The 20,349-nt window shown below is 34.8% G+C and overlaps 1 protein-coding gene across 1 annotated transcript in view; it reads right to left on the bottom strand.

Annotated features, from left to right (window-relative positions):
- EXOC6B (exocyst complex component 6B) overlaps window positions 1–20,349 on the bottom strand; it is a 721,321-nt gene that overhangs the window by 410,316 nt on the left and 290,656 nt on the right. The window contains exon 8 of the mRNA XM_059079741.2: window positions 14,646–14,714. Within this exon, the coding sequence (XP_058935724.1) occupies window positions 14,646–14,714 (69 nt within the window). The remainder of the gene's footprint in view (window positions 1–14,645; window positions 14,715–20,349) is intronic.

Here is a 20,349-nt window from a genome sequence, read left to right as displayed (position 1 = left end):
ATATGTAATCGTTCATTCACTTATATACCTGTTTACTATTAGTATAGATTCATGGTTTTCTACTTTTTCCCCAATGAAAATACCCATACTCACAAATTTTCCTATTTTTCTATTTTCCATTAAGATTTTAAAGCCCAACTACACTGTATTGTGTCATTTGATGGAAGAAATTATTCTTGTGAATTTCTAAATAATGTAGGAAAATCTAGAAAGACAACAGGCCAAATGTAACTAAAACTTAGGGTAAGTGTCCTCAAGCCCTTCCTAAAAACCTGAATAATAGCTTAAAAAAACTCACAAATAGTTGCTGTTGATAGCTTAAGCCCAAAACCAGCTGCAGCCTACTGTGGTCTGGTGTGGACTATTCACTCTATTATAGATACCAGTTTCAATGGCATCTTTTTATATTACAAGAAAAGAAAAAAAAAGAACTAGGAAGCAAACAGACCATCTTTATGGACGAAAAGTAACTGACCTTACTAAGAAAGGAAAATCCCGTTCTTTTCCTTACAACAACTATGGTCATCAGGCCTTCCCATAAGATGGTTCTGGACAACCAGAGTAAGAATTTTGACAAACACAGTCACATAAAAACTGAGAGTACAGAACTGTTAAAGTATATACCAAAGGCAATGCTGAAAAAGAAAAGTTTTTTTTCTTTTTAAGATAGACTAATAAATATATTGTAGAAAGCTTTCCCACCTCCATCCCTATTTGCAATCATTACTGACAGGAAACCAGGTCTAGTCCGTTACTGTAGTGGAATAAGAAAAACCATGGGTTAATTAGGTTTATAAAGTTCATATATCTATTCTATACCATATTAGGGTACAATATCATATACTGATACTGATATACTAAGCACTTTTAAGTGCTTAGAATAGGACATCACACAAAGTATGATAAATTTATCTGCTTTAATGATAATGAAAACTGATGGCAGAGAATTTTTAGTTCTAATTCTGCTATTTACTACCAGGTGACTTTAGGTGAGTAATTTAACTGCCCTAGGCCAAGGTTTCCGTTTCTGTGAAAAGAGATGACTAAAAGAAAGGGTATACAAAGGCCTTTCTCTCCCTAATATATTATGGCCTTTAATCTCTAGATTAGAATTTTTATAAATGTAACATTAAATGGGGATGGGCTATGGGAGGAATTGTACAGGTTTTCTTGTATTGTTTCTTATATCTGCATATGTATGTCTACACATGCATTAGTCTAGTTCCTAGTCCCTTACTCCTTCTGCATTGCATTCTTTAAAAGTCCTTTTTATAATATAAAAATTTGGTGATGGGGGATGGTGAGCAGAACATGTACAAGTTAGAAGGAGAAATATTTGTTTAAGATTTAGCTAGTATGCCAGGTGTTTTTACATATACTCTTTCATTCTCACAGAAACACTGAGATAAACACTATTATTTGCATTTTTAAATGGGGAAATTGAAGCTATGAGAAGTTAAGTAATGTATGTAGACCAAGATCTAGATTCAAGCTTATCTGATTTGTTCCCAATTTTTAAAAAAACACCATGTCCGGCTTCCCTGGTGGCGCAGTGGTTGAGAATCCGCCTGCCGATGCAGGAGACACGGGTTCGTACCCTGGTCCGGGAAGATCCCACATGCCGCGGAGCAACTGAGTCCGTGAGCCATGGCCGCTAGGCCTGCACGTCCGGAGCCTGTGCTCCGCAACGGGAGAGGCCACAACAGTGAGAGGCCTGCATACTGCAAAAAAAAAACCCAAAAACCAAAAAACAAACAAACAAAAAACACCATGTGACTAGAAATCAATAGGCTTTTAATTTTAATTGCTTTTAAAATTACAAAAGAATTCAACATTTTTACAAAACCTTTTATTTTTTGACTGAAGCTACTGTTTTCCTGACAACAGAAATAGACACAGATGGAATGCAGCTTTTGCACTTTGGCCTTCCCACCTGCTTTCTTTCTGAAATATGAAAATGATCCACCTTGAAAGAATGAAGACAAATTAACTACATGCTAAAGAAGGAGGGCTGGAACAACTAAAAGAACCTAAGTTTTTGATGACAGTGTGCAGCCACCATACCAACAGTGAACTGCCTACATCTAGACTTCTTGTCATATATAAAGAAACTCTGGGCTTCCCTGGTGGTGTAGTGGTTAAGAATCCACCTGTCAATGCAGGGGGCACAGGTTCGAGTCCTAGTCCAGGAAGATCCCACATGCCGCAGAGCAACTAGGCCCATGTGTCACAACTACTGAGCCTGCGGTCTAGAGCCGGCAAGCCACAACTACTGAAGCCCGTGCGCCTAGAGCCGGTGCTCCGCAACAAGAGAAGCCAGTGCAATGAGAAACCCGCACACCAAAACGAAGAGTAACCCCCGCTCGCCACAACTAGAGAAAGCCCACGTGCAGCAACGAAGACCCAAAGTGGCCATAAATAAATAAATTTATTTTTTAAAAAAACCTCTGTATTCATTTAAACCATTATAGATGAGTTTTAGTTACACGGAACCAAATACAATCTGAACTGCTACAAACATCACCATTAAACATCATACATGACCTCATTTTTCACATCTAAAAAAATATGTTAACACATCTTACACTTTGTTTCAGGGCAAGAAAAAATCCCAAATCTTAAATAATAACACTCTATATAATAAATCAATTAACTATATTAATCTCAATCAAAACAACTAAATCTTCTTAGACTATGGCATATTTTATAGTCCTTTTATAGGTCTCTATTTTTTACTATATTTTCTTGAGGTATTTTGACAATTCATTTGTTCGTTCATTCATTCCACAATTATTTGTTAAGCTCCTTCTATGAGGTGGGAATGACACAGTACTCTGAGATTTCCAGAAGCTCTAGTTAAAGACTCTGAAGAAAGGAACTAAAATGAATTCTGCCTACATTCCCTGAGAAACCCTGAGGTGTGGAGAGGCAAAGAGTTTGATTTTCTACCTCAGCGTTAAAGTCCTACATTACTTCACCTCAAGATTGTGGTCTGAGTTTTGGAATGAGAAAAAGTTAGAGAATCGACTTCAGTTTCAAACTCAGCTTTTCAAATCCCCCACAATTTAAAATAAATCATTTACAGTCATAGGTTAAAAACAAACTCTTCATTACACCTGCTACAACCAACCACAGAAAAACACAAGCTCCAGTATTTGTTTCTGAATAGAAGATCATTTTGGCACATGCAGCTTAAATAAATGAATGACCAAATTTCCCCTATAAAACAAAAGGAAATTCCTTCCCTACGTGCCCTTTTACTTAGATCACAAGGTTCCGGCAACAGTTATTTATGCCCCCACAAACATCCAAAACTATTGGGGCAATGTATTAAACTAAGTACCTAGTATAGAAGGCATTTTGGAGAAACAAACAAAAAAAACTCTAAAATTTTAAATTTAAAAACTGAAAACAAACAAAAATCCTGGCAGTCACAACTAAGAAAGAAAGGAAAAGGAAGAAAACGATGTAAGAGATCTGGATGGATATATGAGATGAGAGAGAGAAGACTGTAAATGCCAAATCCAGATATCAGAGCAATGAAGAAATTTGGCATAATTAATAGGAAGAAACATCAAAAGAAAGAAAGAAAATATGAAGTATGTTTCAGGAAAGAACTGCCTGTGCAAAGGCATCATTATGAAAGAACACTGGGGCTGTACATCTGGAGCATAGACTATGAGCAGGAAGAAGGAAAGGAGCAACTAGAAAGGAGGTAAGAGAGATAAGCCAAGGATACAATATGGAAAACTATATAGACCAAGTTAAGAAGTTTACTTTATTCTGAGAACAGTAAGAAATTAAAGTATTTAAAGCACAGTTTTGACATGATTTAAACTGTGTTTAGGAAGATTACTGGGCATTATACAGAAAGTTAAGTATTTCTTGTTCATTTTGTCAGGGCTTAAAAAATAGTTATATTATTGTGGTATCTAAAGCTGTTTAAGTGAGATATTCTTGTTTAAAAAGAAGTAAGCACACTTGAGAAGTTCAATGTTCCCAAAGTAAGCATTTTGAAAAACAAACGCAAGCATGTTTAGAAAAAAAAAATTTTTAATCACTCTTTTTTGCCTCTTGTTTTATTCAAAGCCAAATGATATGTATGCCCATGGGTAATAAGGTCACCAGGTTAAAAGAGCAATATGACAATTATAAAAAGTTAGATTACAGCTACTACAAACCAGGGCCCATTAGCCCATACTACAGGAAAGTTATCACTATAAATGGCTTTTCCTGTGTCCTTATCAATGCAGTGCACAAAGTATCTCACCCTCAGCTTTTCTCTATGATCTATGTTTATGCCTATCTAACCTCACCAGGCACTGGTAGGTCAGTAAAACTAGGAGGCAGTGAGATATGGCAGGAGAGTGATGAGACAATCTGTTAAGTGTCAGAGATGGACTAGGAGTCACCAAATACTTCAGGGTAAAACTTTCCACATTAAAAAAAATATCTCTAAAGAAAATACTTAAAATACATTCTTATTGCTCAGAAGTACTCAAGGTCACCATGGAAACAATCAGGAAAGCTTCTAGCTCTGTTCTAACAGCATAAAGATTTGAAAATAGTACCTACTCATTTCAAATTACAGTTCTCAGGAAGGCTTTTTGATTAAAAGTTCAATCTTTCTTTTCGTATTTCCCAAATAAACATGATAGATTTAAAAAAAAAAAAAAAAAAAACAGGCCTCTTCAGAGTCTCTTACAAAGGAGATTTTCTCTAGATTCATTAAATTATAAACTTTTTGATCATCAAAAAGTTTGATGATCAGGAAACATTCTGATCATCTTTACATCTTTCACTATATTAGGAAATACTTGCTTGAATAAAATATAACATGTTCATTTTTTGCAGATCTTCTCAGAATATACTTGAATATACTAGTGTGAACTGTAAAAAACTCAAGACAGAAATAAAGTACACAGCTTCAATGATATTTGAAGTAGGGCTCCCCTCCTTTTTTTCAAACAGAAAAAAACAGATCAACTGATGAAAGTGGTGTTCCCCAGAAATACAGCTCCAGAAACAACTTTAAGGAGACCTAGATCATTAAGCTCTATCTGTCTCTAGCAATGCTAAAATTCTATATCCAAAATTTCCAATTTCATGTGACCAGCAAAATCAAGTGATGTTTCCCTCTCTCTGTACCACCATCTTTGGAAATGTCAAATAAGGGGAGGGGGGGAAAAAAACACCTTATTCACAAACTCTAAGCATCTAGAATTTTGCGTATAGGCCCTACTCATTTGTCTTAATTTCTACCATTGAAGTAGTAAGTGATCCCACTTGTATTTACACCCAAACCAAAATTTAAATGTTCATTCAAGTGTCTTTGTAAAAAACTGAAAGAGTTTAAATAATGGATTTTTACTACAGTTATATAAATTAATAAAAATCAATAGTCTCTGTTTAAAGTAGAATCAGGATAGCTTTAAAAAAAAAAACTAGGTTATGGTAAAAGTACAATTCTAATGAACACTAAAAAAATCAGTCAGAGCTCTATTTAGTTATTAGCATTCACTGCCAGATCAATGGTCTGTGAGAAGCATTGTCAAAAGCTATGTGAAGTTGATGTATGAATATCGTTTTTTTCATCTGGCAATCAACTATCTTAAAATCAAGATGTAGCTGAGATGTTTTGCTGTTTTTTTAAAGGGGGTCTCGTTTTTTTAAATCAATAACAATAAAAAAAAATCTGACCATCAAAAATACACTCAATCCTTCAGATTTGCTTTAAGTCTATGTTCCAATTCTTGCTACTAAATTTACTTGGTTATTAAAGAGCTGAAGTGCCTCTTGATAAAAGTACAGAAATAAGAATCCTAAAACCTTACCTCTGGTAGCAATAAAATAACTATTTTGGAGTGAGGCTAGTCTCTACCAAGTGAGATGTTTTCCTCATTTAATGCAGTCAAGTTTGTATAGCACTATGAGACTGCTGGACAAAGTACTATATAAAATCCAAGATAATATTATTATAAATGCATGCATAAGAAACAACACTTCAACTACCACTACTCAAAAGGATCTTGAAGTCTAACCTTGAGAATGCCAAAACTAATCATTTTTCTTTCATTGAAAACTTCAATACTGTCTTAGACTCTTCATATGTTTATTCCCCAAGTACTTTTATATAATAGCCAATTGTTACCACAAAATTCTTTATGTAATTTCATTAAGTAATTCCCTTAACACCTCAGAAAACTCATGTCACTTAGAACTGCTAATATCTTTTCCTTTTTCCACACTCCAAATCCTTTCCTTGCTATATCTGTAGTTAATGACGATGGATTTTGTAAATTCTCCCAGCTGCCAGTACAGACCATACCAATAGATCGCAAAGGGATTATATCAGATTATAAAGGGAGAAACATGTTCCAGGAATATTCCTGCCCACCCAACCTTCCCCATCCCCTGCCTCAACGATAATCATGAAGGACAGTAAAGAAATTGTGGGTAAGTTCTAACTCTTCTGCTTATTCACCTCTCCTAATTATAGCCAAGTACTTAAAAAGAGATATTATTAAACGCAAGTAAGAGGTAAAATATTCTGAAATTTAACACAGTTAGTTATATTCGGGGAGATAAACTACTAACTCCAGTTCTCATAATTATTTCTAAATCTCTGCTCTGAACCCTTCTAAGTAGAAGAATTCAGGGGACAAAACTACTAGTTTAGATGCTGAGGCTAACTTACTCGTACCAGAAAAACAGGTCACCAGCTTGCCCATATATAATGGTCCCAGGGAATAATGATTTATGACAAAGAAATAAGGTCACTTTGAAATAGGCTTTTAAATTTAGATTTTTGTCAAGGTTTCCAAATCTAAGAAAAAGACAAGGTGGTAGGGAGTCCCTAGGAGGCTTATAAAAGGGGATACTCAAACAGAATGGGGTAAACTATTCTGGGGCATAGGTCTATAGTCAGTAGATACCTGAAACCTAATTCAGCTTGTAGTTCCCTTTAGACGAGGAATTCTTTCTAGGCCTATGGATAAGATTCAGGAGTTAAGGAAGCCTCTGAAATTCTAAGCAAAATATCAGGTGCATGTATATACATGCATTTTGTCTGCGGAAAGGGTTCACGGCTCTCATCTAATTCTCAGAGGCCTCTTGTTGAAGAAAGTTTAAAAGAAATACTGTACTTGCAGTACTATATATTCTTTATAATAATGAATTCACTGAACAACAACATTCTTCTTTCCTTATATCTTAGGCTGTTTTACAGTGTCCTTTAGTGACTGAAGGAAAATTAGATAAAACTAAGGTTCTGATGATTTATGAAATACTGAGGGGTTGCTGCCTACTAAGAAAAAAATCCATATATTGCTATAATAGCTATCCCTAGACCCAAGATGTCAGAAATCTTTAAAGTAAACTTTCCATTATAGTATAACACACATGCAGAAAAGTACATAAATCAAAGGTGTACATTTGTCAACATTTTTTAATCTGGGAATTTTTTTAAATTGTTCATGAGCAAATGATCATTAACAACAATATACCACAAGAAGATCATAAATGAGGTACAAACTAGGGGTACAGTTATATTTACAGGTTTGCTCCCCCAATCTCTTAATGATATCCAAGATACTTGTTAGGGGACATATATACACCCTTTCAGTGATAGAAGGGTGAGTGAGCAGCAAATTTGGAGAAAAGTCAGAAAAATGTTATAGTAAATAGAGAAGCTTAAAGTACATACAAATCTTTGTCCAAATTGACTGGAGTTCGAGGCTTGGAGCCCATAAACATGGCTGACATCACTGTATAGAGTTTTTTAAAAATCTGTAAGACACACTGGTTTCTGTATTCATTAGACAGATAGTCCATCCATCTTTTTAACTACAACTATACTATGTACAAGAACTTCAGATTATTATTATTCATCATTCCCCTTCCAGTAAAATTTTTACTTTATTTTCTCCCTTCCTAAAAAAATTATCTTTAATGACTGTAAAATGTTTCATATCCTGTCCCTTACCTGCCCATTTCCAAACTGTACGGGAAGATTTAAACAGTATAAGTTGTTTAAAACAATTCTATAAAACACACCTACCTTTGCCCTGCACACTTCCATTTGCATTACTACATCAAGGACCAAGTCTCAATTAACCACTATCTGACCCTTGTTCACTTTCTTCCCTCCCCTCCTCCTGCCAAAGTTTGCCCTTCCTGCCAAAGTTCAGCACTTCCTAGAAAAGTCTCACAGCCTGTTTGATATTGTACTTCACTTTAGTCACCAAAGGAAGAATTTACAGGTGCTTGGCCCCATCTATAAGACCATGACCGAAATCTGACCTCCTGTTACAATACGTGAACTCCTGCCCTACTGATAAGGCTGGCAGATATAAGTAGGATTTTTCAAATAATCCTTTGGGAATTTATAAGCAGCACAGCCATAAAAGGGGGGTGAATGGAAGGTCGCTTTCACTAAAAATAATAAATATTGCCATGTTTATTCAAAGTGTGCCTTGTTATCCTCCAGGCCAAAAGTTCAGATAAACACTATTGTAAATGACAAATACTAGAACTTTTTGTTACTTCTGTTATGATCCTTCCGTTGGACACCAATAGAACTGTTTTCCCTTGTATAAGTCCCAGCTCTGATATTGTATAACACTAACTGAGAATAGAATGCTGGATTCATTTGCAGGTCAAAAGGAGGGTAGCTATCTTTCAAAATAAAAAACAAACATTTATTTAGTATTATATACTACTAATTCTAAGTGCAAAGTGCTAGGACTAAAAAAAATGAATGAAATATGGTACCTGCTGTTAAAAAGTTTATAGTCTATTGAGGAAAAAAAATGCCTATTTAGAATACCATGATATAATACAGTAAGCACTAATGTAAATATGTACTGAGTCCTATAATAGTGCAAAGAGGAAGAAGGTCCACTGTGCTCAAAGTGAAACATCAGGAAAATTTGCTAGAGGACATAAATAGGAAATAAATATGAAGCAGTAAAATAGAAATGGGAATAGTAATTCAGGCAGAAGGACTAGCATGAAAAAAGGATGAGATGCATGAAATAACATGGTACATTCAAAGAACTGGAAGCAGTTCAGTATCATTAAAGCAAGATGGTAAGCAGCAGGAAATATGGCAGACCAGATATGGATATGTACTTCCATATGCTGTGTTTTCTTCTATACTTCTACATTTTACTCCATGGATGACCAATTAGAGCGTTTTAAGCAGACAACATTGGTCAGATTTGTATGACAGATAATTAACACTACAGTGAAAAAGTGAGTGAGAGGGTTATGATACAAGGTAGGGAGAACATTTAGGAGACTGTTTTCAATAATCCTGATGAAAATCTGCACTAGGGCAATCATTTTAGGATAGGGGAGGATGAAGTAGAACTACATTTAAGAGGTAACATTTGCAAGATTTGGAGATGTGGATATGTCATTGAGAAAAAAGGAAGGGATTAAGTGTTTTAAGTGGTAAACTGTCAACAAAGTCAAAAGCAGCTGAAAAGTCCAGTAAGATACAGATTCAGGGTAGTGGTATGAACAGAAGATAAATATCCTGGGTTGATGAGAGAATGAAGAGTAAAAAAGTAGAGACAAGTATAGGAATGGAAAGGAATGAGAGAGAGATTTACTTTATGCTCAGTCCTCATTTCTCTACTCCTAAATCTCTCCTTAAAGCCTAATGTTAATATTAAGTACATCAGCAAATAAGAAAATATTTATGTTGTGAATATTTATATTAAATATCTTTGTCATTAATATTATGAGGAGCTATCTTTCATTATACAATAATACAAATTAGTGATTTGAGAATGGGGAAACAAATACAGAAAAGTGATAAATTACTGCCCCCAAAAAGCTGTGAAAAGTCAACCCTAGAAGTTATACATGTTGTGGCCCTCGCTTTAGCAAATGAGATACTTGAGTTCTTATTTAAATACCCTATAGGAATGGAACAGCGATATCTAAAAAATAAACATGTATTCCAGAAAAAATAGAGCTGAGTTCTTATCACCCTAGTTGAGATAGGGTGTTTCTTCAAAACTCAAGAAACGTTATGGGGCTTCCCTGGTGGCACAGTGGATGAGAATCCGCCTGCCGATGCAGGGGACATGGGTTCGTGCCCCGGTCCGGGAAGATCCCACATGCCGCAGAGCGGCTGGGCCCGTGAGCCATGGCCGCTGAGCCTGTGCGTCCGGAGCCTGTGCTCCGCAATGAGAGAGGCCACAACAGTGAGAGACCTGCGTACCACACACACAAAAAAAGAAACATTATGAATGGGGGAAGAGGCCTGTTTCTGCCATATAAATAATGCTTTATTATGAACAATAAATATTTCAATATTATTGAATACCAGTGTATAGAATTTATTTTGAAGTGGGCAGTTTAAGGTCTCCCTGTTTTGTCCTCACAATTTAAGATTATATAGGCTTTGTATATTTAAGAATGTGTGAATTTTAAATAATTGATAAACTTTGCATGTTGATGGCAGAAACTACAACCTCTATCAACATGTCTACACTTTGTCATATACTTTGAAAAATACCAATAACATGTCTAATGACCAGCTTCAGAGACACATAATTTTTGCCATATTAACTACCATTTTTTAAATGCCAACTATGTGCCAGAGAAAGGCACCGTTCATACAATATCTATAACTGCACTAAGTGGTAATTATTGCATTTTATACATGAGAAAGCTAAGATTTGGGTGACTTGCTTAACACCACTAGTGTGCAAAAAATTACCTCAGTACTATTATGAATCACTACTAGAGTTCTCACTTGAGGAAAATCTGTTATTCTATATCATTAAATCTTAATAAAGCTTAAAAAAACTAGCATACACACAGTGATGATATAGTGCTATCATATTATAGTCATTCAAAGGTTGTAACTTCTTTCCTGATATATTATAGTTTTGTTAAAGCATAAGTCCTTGACTTATCCATCTTTAGGTACCACTTATTTATCTATTCATTCAACTAATATTTATTGAGTACCTACACGAAGTACTGTTGTAAGTACTGAGGATATAGCATTAAACTAAACAAACTACCCATTTTCAAGACTACACTATTTGAGAGGAAATATTCACTTGATTTTGCAATTATGAGGCTTATTAAACTTTATATGAGCAAATATGGTTCTTTAACAGTACATACTATTGAAGAGACTAAATAAAATCATGGAGCATGGAAGCAAGATAATAAGGGAGAAAGGAGAGGGAAGTACATGGCAAAGGAAAAATGCGTATTACTGCATATGTGATTTCTACTCAACTTTCAATAAATAGATAACTTCTATCTTATACAAATCATTTTATAAAATAGAAAAAAGGGAAGAATGTTCAACATTTCTAATGAGGTTAAAATAACACTGACTTACAAACTACATAAAGACAATGCAAAAAAAAAAGAGTTAGATGAAAAGAAAAGAAAAGAACACTATGGCCATAAACAGAAACACAAAAAAGATTAAAAATAAAATAAATAAACAAAAAGCAGTTGAATTCCACAGGGTGTTAAAAAAAAAGGCAGTAATACATCCTCATCAAGTTGGATTTATCTAAGGAATGCAAGGATTGTTTAATATCAGAAATATCTATCAATGAAATCCATCACCTTCATGAATTAAAGGATAAAAACCATAGCATTATATCAGTATATCTGGAAAACAAATTCAATAAAATTCAGTACTCATTTATGGTTTTATAAAAAATTATAAGAAGTCTAGGAATAACTAGATAAAGAATATTTACCAAAATCCTATTGCAAATATCAAGTTAATGGAGAAACTTTAGATACTTTCTCTTTGAAATTAGAAAACAGAGAAGGATGTCCACTATCACTTTACTAACAACAAAGTAATGACGATCCTGGTCAATACAACAGCATGATAAGAACAAAGAGATATATGGCTAGGAAGAAAAGAAACAAAGTCAATATATGCATATATTATGATCAACTACACAGAAAACCTATCATAAACCAAAAAACCAAACTACAATAACTAGCAAAAGAGTTGAGCAGGTTGCCAGATATAGGTTAACTTACAAAAATCAATAGTGTTTCTCAATATCAGCAATAATATTAGAAAATAAAGTAGAAAATAGCAACAAAAACTATAAGCATTTTGTTGTTAACTTAAAAAAAATGCCCAAGACTATTAACATAGAAAAAAATCTTAATTAAATAACTTTAAAGTAGATCTTATTCTTCCACAAATGGGATAACTTACCATTATAAAGTGGTCAATTCTTCCCAAAACTTATCTATAAATTCAATTGATTCAAACAAATATTCTAAGAAATTTTTTCTTATAAACTCAAACTGACTATAAAATATATATGGAAAAATAAAGTTCTATAAATAGTGAAAGCAATTTAAAAGAGGAAAAATGAGAAGGTACTTCTTGTACTATATATGCAGATATATTACAAAACCAAATATAACAAACTATAGAGCTGAGTAACAGATTCACATAAATATGACTATTTAGTGTATGCCAGATGTACTACCAGGAATTACTGAGTGATGTACAGATTATGTAATAGATGGGATTAATAAAACTGAATTCATCATATAGAAAACAATTGAGTTGGACCCCTACCTCATACCTATACATACAGCAATGAAAACAAGATGGATCAAAATCAAAATGTGAATGATAAAATGTTAAAGGTAATGGAAGAGGAATGCTCTATGACCTTGAAAGAGAGAAGGATTTTTTAAAAACAAGAATCAAAAAAAATAAAAAAATAATAAAATAAAAACAAGAATCAAAAAGTACAGATTATAAGGTTAATACTGATTGACTTGATTATATTAAAATCAAAGAGTTCTGTTTCACAAAAGATAACACAGACATAGTTTACAATCTGGTGGCAAATTGGAAAACAGATATCTGTAATATCTTAAACTGTTAATATCTACAATATTGGAATAATTTCTGAAATGTCTCTTTCTGGCAAACAGAAAAGACAAAAACAAGAAATCAATTTAAAAAACCTAACAAAGACTAAAAGTAGGCCGTTCAGAGAAGAAAAATCTTAAATGATTAGTAAGTCTATAGAGAGAAGCATAATGTTACCAGTAATCAGAGAAATGCAAATTAAAATGATATCAATATCCATCAGGTTAGCAGAAATTAGAAATTGGTGAAATTAAATATTATATTGATACATATACCTTATAACCCAAGAATTTCATGCCTAGGTAAAGAAAACATAGAAACTTACACACCAGTCCATAAGAGGGTACTATTTGTTACAGCAGACTATTACAGGCAATTTAAGTGTTATCACTAAAGTAATAGATAATTAAATACAGCCAATACAGACCATCCATTAACTATCACGTTTAAGTGGGAGGCAATGAACTAGATATACAGACTATAAGGAGGACAGATATTAAAAATAGCATCCATAAGACAATACTATCTGAAAAAGTTAAAAACAAATACATATACAAGTCACTATATATTTTTCAAGGACACAAACACAACCACGATCATATATTAAACATATTAGAGTTAGTATACTTGGGGATGAGAGACGAATGGGCTTATGGACATGGGATGAATGGAAAAAACATGATAAAATAAAATACAACAGGGGCCTTGTATGAAATGATGAAAAGAGTGTGTCACAAACCAAGATGTATATAATTTATTTAACTTTCTGTACGTGATATTGAAAAGAAACTGTGACTTATTTTAGATGCCTTGATACAATTTTATCTATACCTTGCTTCATTTTTATATAGCAAGAATGATAAATGGAGAGAAGGAATAGAGAGTGAGAAAAGAGGGAGAGGGAAAGAGGGAAGCAGAGAGCAAGGAGAAGTGGGAGGAGGAAGGAGAGGAGAGGAGAAGAAACTATCAGTTCTTTTCTCAAACTACTGGAGATCAAAAATACTTCAGGCCATAAAGTCCACCCAAACCATCTGGAGTAATGACTAAGTGACACTATGGTAAATATATGAGGAAAGAAAATGGATAACACACTGGGCAATAAGACATATTCAAATATACTAAAAACAACATGATAGAAGTTTCACTGAACTTTGCTATAAAATATATCAATAATGGACTTCTCTCATCAATTTGTCTTTGATGATACTTTAGCTTCATAGTTTAATTTTTTTATTGACTGTATGTACCTGTGTGTCTGCATGTAGGTGTACTACCAAGGAGAAAGCACCTTTCTTAGCATACCATTAATACCCATAATATTTCTCCCCAGAGAGGTTCCTCTTCCCATATGTGTTATATGACAAAGGAAGAATTATCAGGAATGATAAAGCAAACATTTTTTACAAATATTATTTTAATATGTAAAGATAAGCTATTGTTATATTAAAAACTACATTATTAAATTAAGAATAGAAATCTGAATTTGTGTATCACTATTTCTAGGTATAATCTAATAATTTGTTGATGACTGATAGAAATTAACATTACTAGCTATAGCGTATCACATGGCAAACAAATAAAAGATTCAAGAAGAAAGAATTATTTTTTAAATAATTGATACTCCTTAAGTAACAGTTTCTTATTCCTTACTCTTAATACTAAACAGAAAAACTATCAAATATGAGAATGCAGAGTTTTGAATTCAATATAGATTTTTATTAGGCAGAGCCAGATAAAGACTCACCAGGACAGAATATATGTGTAGACATCGATAAACAGGAGAGAAATCAACCAAATCTTGGGCCCCAGGTACCTGCAAAACAACCAAGATTGTCGTAAAATATTCAAACAAGGCTATTAAGAGCAACTACACTCTTTTTTAACACTCAAGTGTTAAAAAAAAAAAAGAAAGTATGCTTCCAGGAACCTAGTTTTGGCATTTCAGCCATGGCATTAATAAACAATGAGGATATCACCAAGGTTGGGACACAGAACAGAAACAGGTGTAACTGGTCCTGCATCTGCTTTTAGAGACACATTTGGAGGCTGCAGGAAAAAGAAGGAAAAGAAAAAGGTGGAAATGTGACTTTGCTAACTTGACTTTGTCTTCTTAGATACATGGTACTCTACATAAAAAAACTAAGTTTCAGTGGTCAAAAACAAAACTTGCCACTTGAATGGCCTGCCAGGCAACTTCTGAAGGGCATAAGAATCAGTGAATATTTAAGTCAGCATGCACTCAAAATACAGAAATATGCCAGGAAGAAGCGGAGATGATTTTTTTAAAAATTTTATTTAGTTAGTTAGTTGCGCCAGGTCTTAGTTGCAGCCAGTGGGCTCCTTAGTTACGGTTCACGGACTCCTTAGTTATGGCTTGCCAGCTCCTTAGTTGCAGTACACATGTGGGATCTAGTTCGCTAGCCAGGGATCGAACCCAGGCCCCCTGCGTTGGGAGCTCGGAGTCTTAACCACTGTGCCACCAGGGAAGTCCCTGTATTTTTAAAAGTAAGATAATGAATGGAAAACCAAACCTAGAGTAATATCAACAAATTGTAATTTGAACAATGCATACAGATTAATCCTAGACATCAAAAGAGAAAGTAAGGGCTTCCCTGGTGGCTCAGTGGTTGAGAGTCCACCTGCCGATGCAGGGAACACGGGTTCGTGCCCCGGTCTCGGAGGATCCCACGTGCCGCGGAGCAACTAAGTCCGTGAGCCATGGCCGCTAGGCCTGCGCGTCCGCAGCCTGTGCTCCGCAACAGGAGAGGCCACAACAGTGAGAGGCCCGCGTACCGCAAAAGAAAAAAAAAAAAGAAAGTGAAACAAAAAACATCAGGTAAGAACTGCAGTATAGTCACAGTGCTAAAACTGATTTGTTACAATCATGATGATGAATAAGTCACACTTTACTTTGACCTCAATTTCCTCATCTGACAAAAAACTATCCAGTTGACCCATAGAAATTTAACAAGAATAAAAGGAAACACTGAAAGCAAATATTAAACAAAATAAAACAAAAAAGAAAAGACAAAATTACATAAAGAAATACAGTAGTCAAAATAAAGACTTAGCTAAAGTTTTTACTGTAACACTAGTAACTGTATCATTCATCAGAATATAGGCAGCAGGCACATCTAAATTGCGTTGGGCTGATTCATGATTATAAGGTCAGTTTCCTTTACTTTATAAAGTAAGCCTCATATCTTCTTTAGGGATCAGATTCTTCATCAAGATGCTGTTCCTAATGAAACCTACTCATTCTGCAATTCAACAGTACAATACCTACTTTCTTTTCCCTCCAAACCCATCATATCTCTCTATATATTGGTTCAAGTTTACTGACTATTCTATTCATTTGCTTTGCATCCATGAGAGTAGAGATTAAATCTTTGTTTGGGAATCTCACTCTATACAGTATACACTCTATAAGCACTCAAAACAAACTTTTTGTGAATCCAAAGATGATAAGGTGCTTAAGATCCTACACCATGGCTAAAGCATAGTTTCCCTTTAAAAAAAAAAAAAAAAAAAGGCATTTAGAAAAGTTAGTAAGCATTGGACTTCCCTGGCAGTCCAGTGGTTAAGACTCCACGCTTCCAATGGAGGGGGCGTGGGTTCGATCCCTGGTCGGGGAACTAAGATACCACATGCCGCGTGGTGCGGCCAAAAAGAAAAAAGAGAAAGAAAAAGTTAGTGAGCATTGCCAAATTACTGAGAAAAACATTTTATGGACAGATGGGCACCATGTAGGTAAAGAAAAGTACAACTAAAAAGCATGTAAAATTTCTAACTTTAAGAATACCATGGATACTCATTTTCATCTTAACACAAAAAGGGGCAGCAGGTGATCATTTCAGGCATTCTTATTTGAAATGACCAAAACATTAAAGCACATTTACAGTCGCTCCTCTTTGAATTGGAGATTTCAAGGAAATTTATTTTATTTTTCCAGAAAACCAGAGCCTACTAGTGAAAACTACAGCTAAGTGGAAAACAATCTCGAAAGAAAAAACAATCGAAATTTTCCATTAAATTATATTTACAATAGTATTTAAATTACCTAAAAATTACATGTGCATATAAAAAAGACAAGAAAGAAATGCATAAAAATTTTTTTTTGATCTGTATAGAAAATGAAAGCTTTTTCCCTTTATTTAGAATTAACGATTATAAAGTTATTTTTTTAGAAATATATACTTTAAAAAAGTTTAAGAAAACTTTACCTAATTTTAAATAACAAATTTCATCACAACTTTGTTTATATGCTCTTATTCATACAGTTTATTTATTTTGTTTTGCTTTGAACTCAGAGCCATGGTTTCATTCAAAAGGAAACTGCTTCTAACCATTGCTCAGACAGAGCCTTGGCCACTTCACAAGTCAGACCCATCCTTACAGAATGAACATCCACATTAGGGGACAGTTTCCCCAGAAATCTGTGACAAATAACCTAATGGGGCCCTTTACTAATGTTCTGAGAAGACTGGTTTATCTGGGCCAAGTAAAAAATAAATATAATTAGAGAGCAGACAAAGGCTTTTCCTGTCATCTCCACCAAATATTTATCAAACCTATTCTCTATGAGGCTGTCTTGACATCATCATATTCAGCTTCAAACTGTTTTAAAGTACTCTGACCTGGAAGTACTGGCTCTACTATTTCTTAGCCTCTGAAATCATAATCCAGTTAAGTCCTCCTAAGCATGCTTTGCTGCTTTGAAAGTGGTACACAGAAATCTAGACAAGAAGGAGCTGAATGGGGCAAACTTTATTTCCACCCTCCAAATAGCCTACTGTTTAGAAATCATTTTTCCTCCATGCTCCCTTCTGTGAGGAACACTAGGAACACTGTGAAGAACCCAGAAGAGTGCTGTGAGAAGGAAGGTATGTAAAGCATGCACTGACTCATGTTGCTTTGAGCTAGATGTGTTTTCTCTGCTTCCACTAATGAAAAAGAATCACTTACATCTTCAGAAAGGTGGAAGGAGAGCAACATACACTGTACGTGAAGGAATGCTACACGTTTGAAAGGATAAGAAATGAACTTTCAAAAACCTAAATAAATGGGAGTGGGGAAGGAGTACTAGAACAAAAGGCAATGTTTCCTGACTCACATAAATAGTCTATTTCAAGGTCCACATTTTGCTCCCTATTTAAAAAATGCTAAATCTCTGTCAGAGCTGTCTTCATTCTTCTTCTCCTCCATTGCCCCTGCCTCCCCTCAGTTTGCAAAGAATGATCCAAGCAGGTTTAGGTTTCAGCTGGGGCAAAGGGAGGGGTCCAAGGACACTTTCCTAAGCTAACAATGACTGCCTCTAATGGTTTCTGTCTCCTAACAAAAGCCATGACTCCGTCTTTATCAGCTTCATCTAATTTTTCCTTTCCAAAGTAAATAACACAGCCTTTGCATTTTACACATGTCCAAGTTTGACAAATCATTATCGACTGAGACTATAACTGATAAGAGATAACTTTGTGGTAGGACGTTGTCATTTCCTCTCATAAGGGCTTTCTTTCTGAGATACAGAAACATGATTAAAATAGTTAAACATTTCCTCTGCATGGCAGTCAGGAACTCAAGACATTAAGATACTGGAGTCTGTATTTTTCTAGTTCAGATAGATCTATCTTCATACCAACAGTAGCCACAAACAATATACTTAAGATTATCCCACTTTTTTAACTAGTTGTTTTCCTTAAGAATTCACATGAAATGATTTCATCACCAAGGACAGCAGCTGCCTAATTCCCTATATAGCTTCTGAATGGAGCGCCTTCTGCCAGCTCAAACCTCTTTATTTTCAGGGAGGAGCAAAGAGTAGGTAAAATTTTAGATTATGTACCTAAGAAATCTATGCCTGAGAGCACATTATAATATTATATAAATTAAAAGAACTTTGATATATTTTAAAATAACAGATAATAATAAGTTGTTAAAAGAATTTACAGGTGACTGTCCTACAACATCCATAGGCAGATGTCATGGAGGCAACAACTACGTTCGATAATTAAACATTCACATACCCACTAGAGATCGTGTACTGTTAGATACCAATATATATGGCTAATCTGTCTGTTTCAACCTTATATTCCTATGATAAATATTAACAGCTTCAGTCAAAGAAATACTCCCTAATTCTTGTCTATACACTATTTGCTGTTAAATAGCATTACATCCATCAATACACCAGCTATCACATGACGCCACTAAACAGATGGCAAAAAGAGTCGGACAGAGGTTGTTGCAAAGTAAGAAAAGTAAATTTATAAATAGAATTAATGAAAAGCACCCTGAAAAAAATAGTCTTTTGAACCTCTGTACACAATATACATTAGAGAAGATATAAAGATTCAGAGGAGAAACGGGAATATTAGATGTCAAGAAGAAAATAAACATGAGTATTTCTGATTATGAAAATTCTTGCAAAACATCAGGATCTGATTTTTATGTTTTTCTTCTTTTCTAATACATCTTAGTTCAAGTCAAAGGAAGTTTCTGAAAATGGAAAGGTTAGTGGGTAAGTTCATCTCACATATGATAAGGAAAATGTTTTTAATTTTTTTAAAAAAGGAGATTTTGATTTTAAAATAAATAATGACATTCAAGTTTTAACAGATACACTCATTTAATATTTATTTTCCAAAAAAAAAGGAGTTAGAAGTTAGTTCTTTCCACTACCTTTAAAGGCTCACTAGTGAAGGGAGGCAGGAAGAAAGAGTATCTGTAGGTAACAACCTGGTAAATCTACATGTTTACTACTGTGTAAGCACATCATTAGAAAAGGGGAATAGAGTACAAGAAACCATCGCTTGTCTCCTTCCACTCAAGAAGAGTAGCAAATGTACTAAGAGAGATTTACCTAGGCTGCTGATAAAGACAGTACATGAGAACAGAAATGCATTAATGTGCTCTAGTTCTGTTGTTCACACAGCTGTCCCAGGAGATACAGACAGACAGACACACAGACACACAGACACACACACACACACACACACACAGAGGCCATTTATTTCTCTCTTACGAACCATTTTAAAGTAGGTGGATCTTCCAAAAAGAGTATGATAGAAGTTTGCAAGGAATTTAGATATGTTTCTCACTAATTATTTGAATCATTCTCCATCTTGAAAATACTTTTTTGATTACCACTTAAAACAGTATTTTGGTATTTTGGTTTCTTGGTATTGGTAAATGAATCTAGGGTCTTGGTGCCTATATCTGAAAATTAGTTGGATCTCAAGTCATTAAAATGCACCAGGGGGTCTCCCCTGGTGGTGCAGTGGTTGAGAGTCCGCCTGCCGATGCAGGGGACACGGGTTCGTGCCCCAGTCCGGGAGAATCCCACATGCCGCCGAGCGGCTGGGCCCGTGAGCCATGGCCGCTGAGCCTGCGCGCCCGGAGCCTGTGCTCTGCAACGCGAGAGGCCACAGCAGTGAGAGGCCCGCGTACCG

This window comes from Kogia breviceps, chromosome 11 (genome assembly GCF_026419965.1).
Source record: "Kogia breviceps isolate mKogBre1 chromosome 11, mKogBre1 haplotype 1, whole genome shotgun sequence".
NCBI classification, from domain to species: domain Eukaryota; kingdom Metazoa; phylum Chordata; class Mammalia; order Artiodactyla; family Physeteridae; genus Kogia; species Kogia breviceps.
Note: the sequence above shows the minus strand (reverse complement) of the source record. Positions and strands in the feature narration are given on the sequence as shown.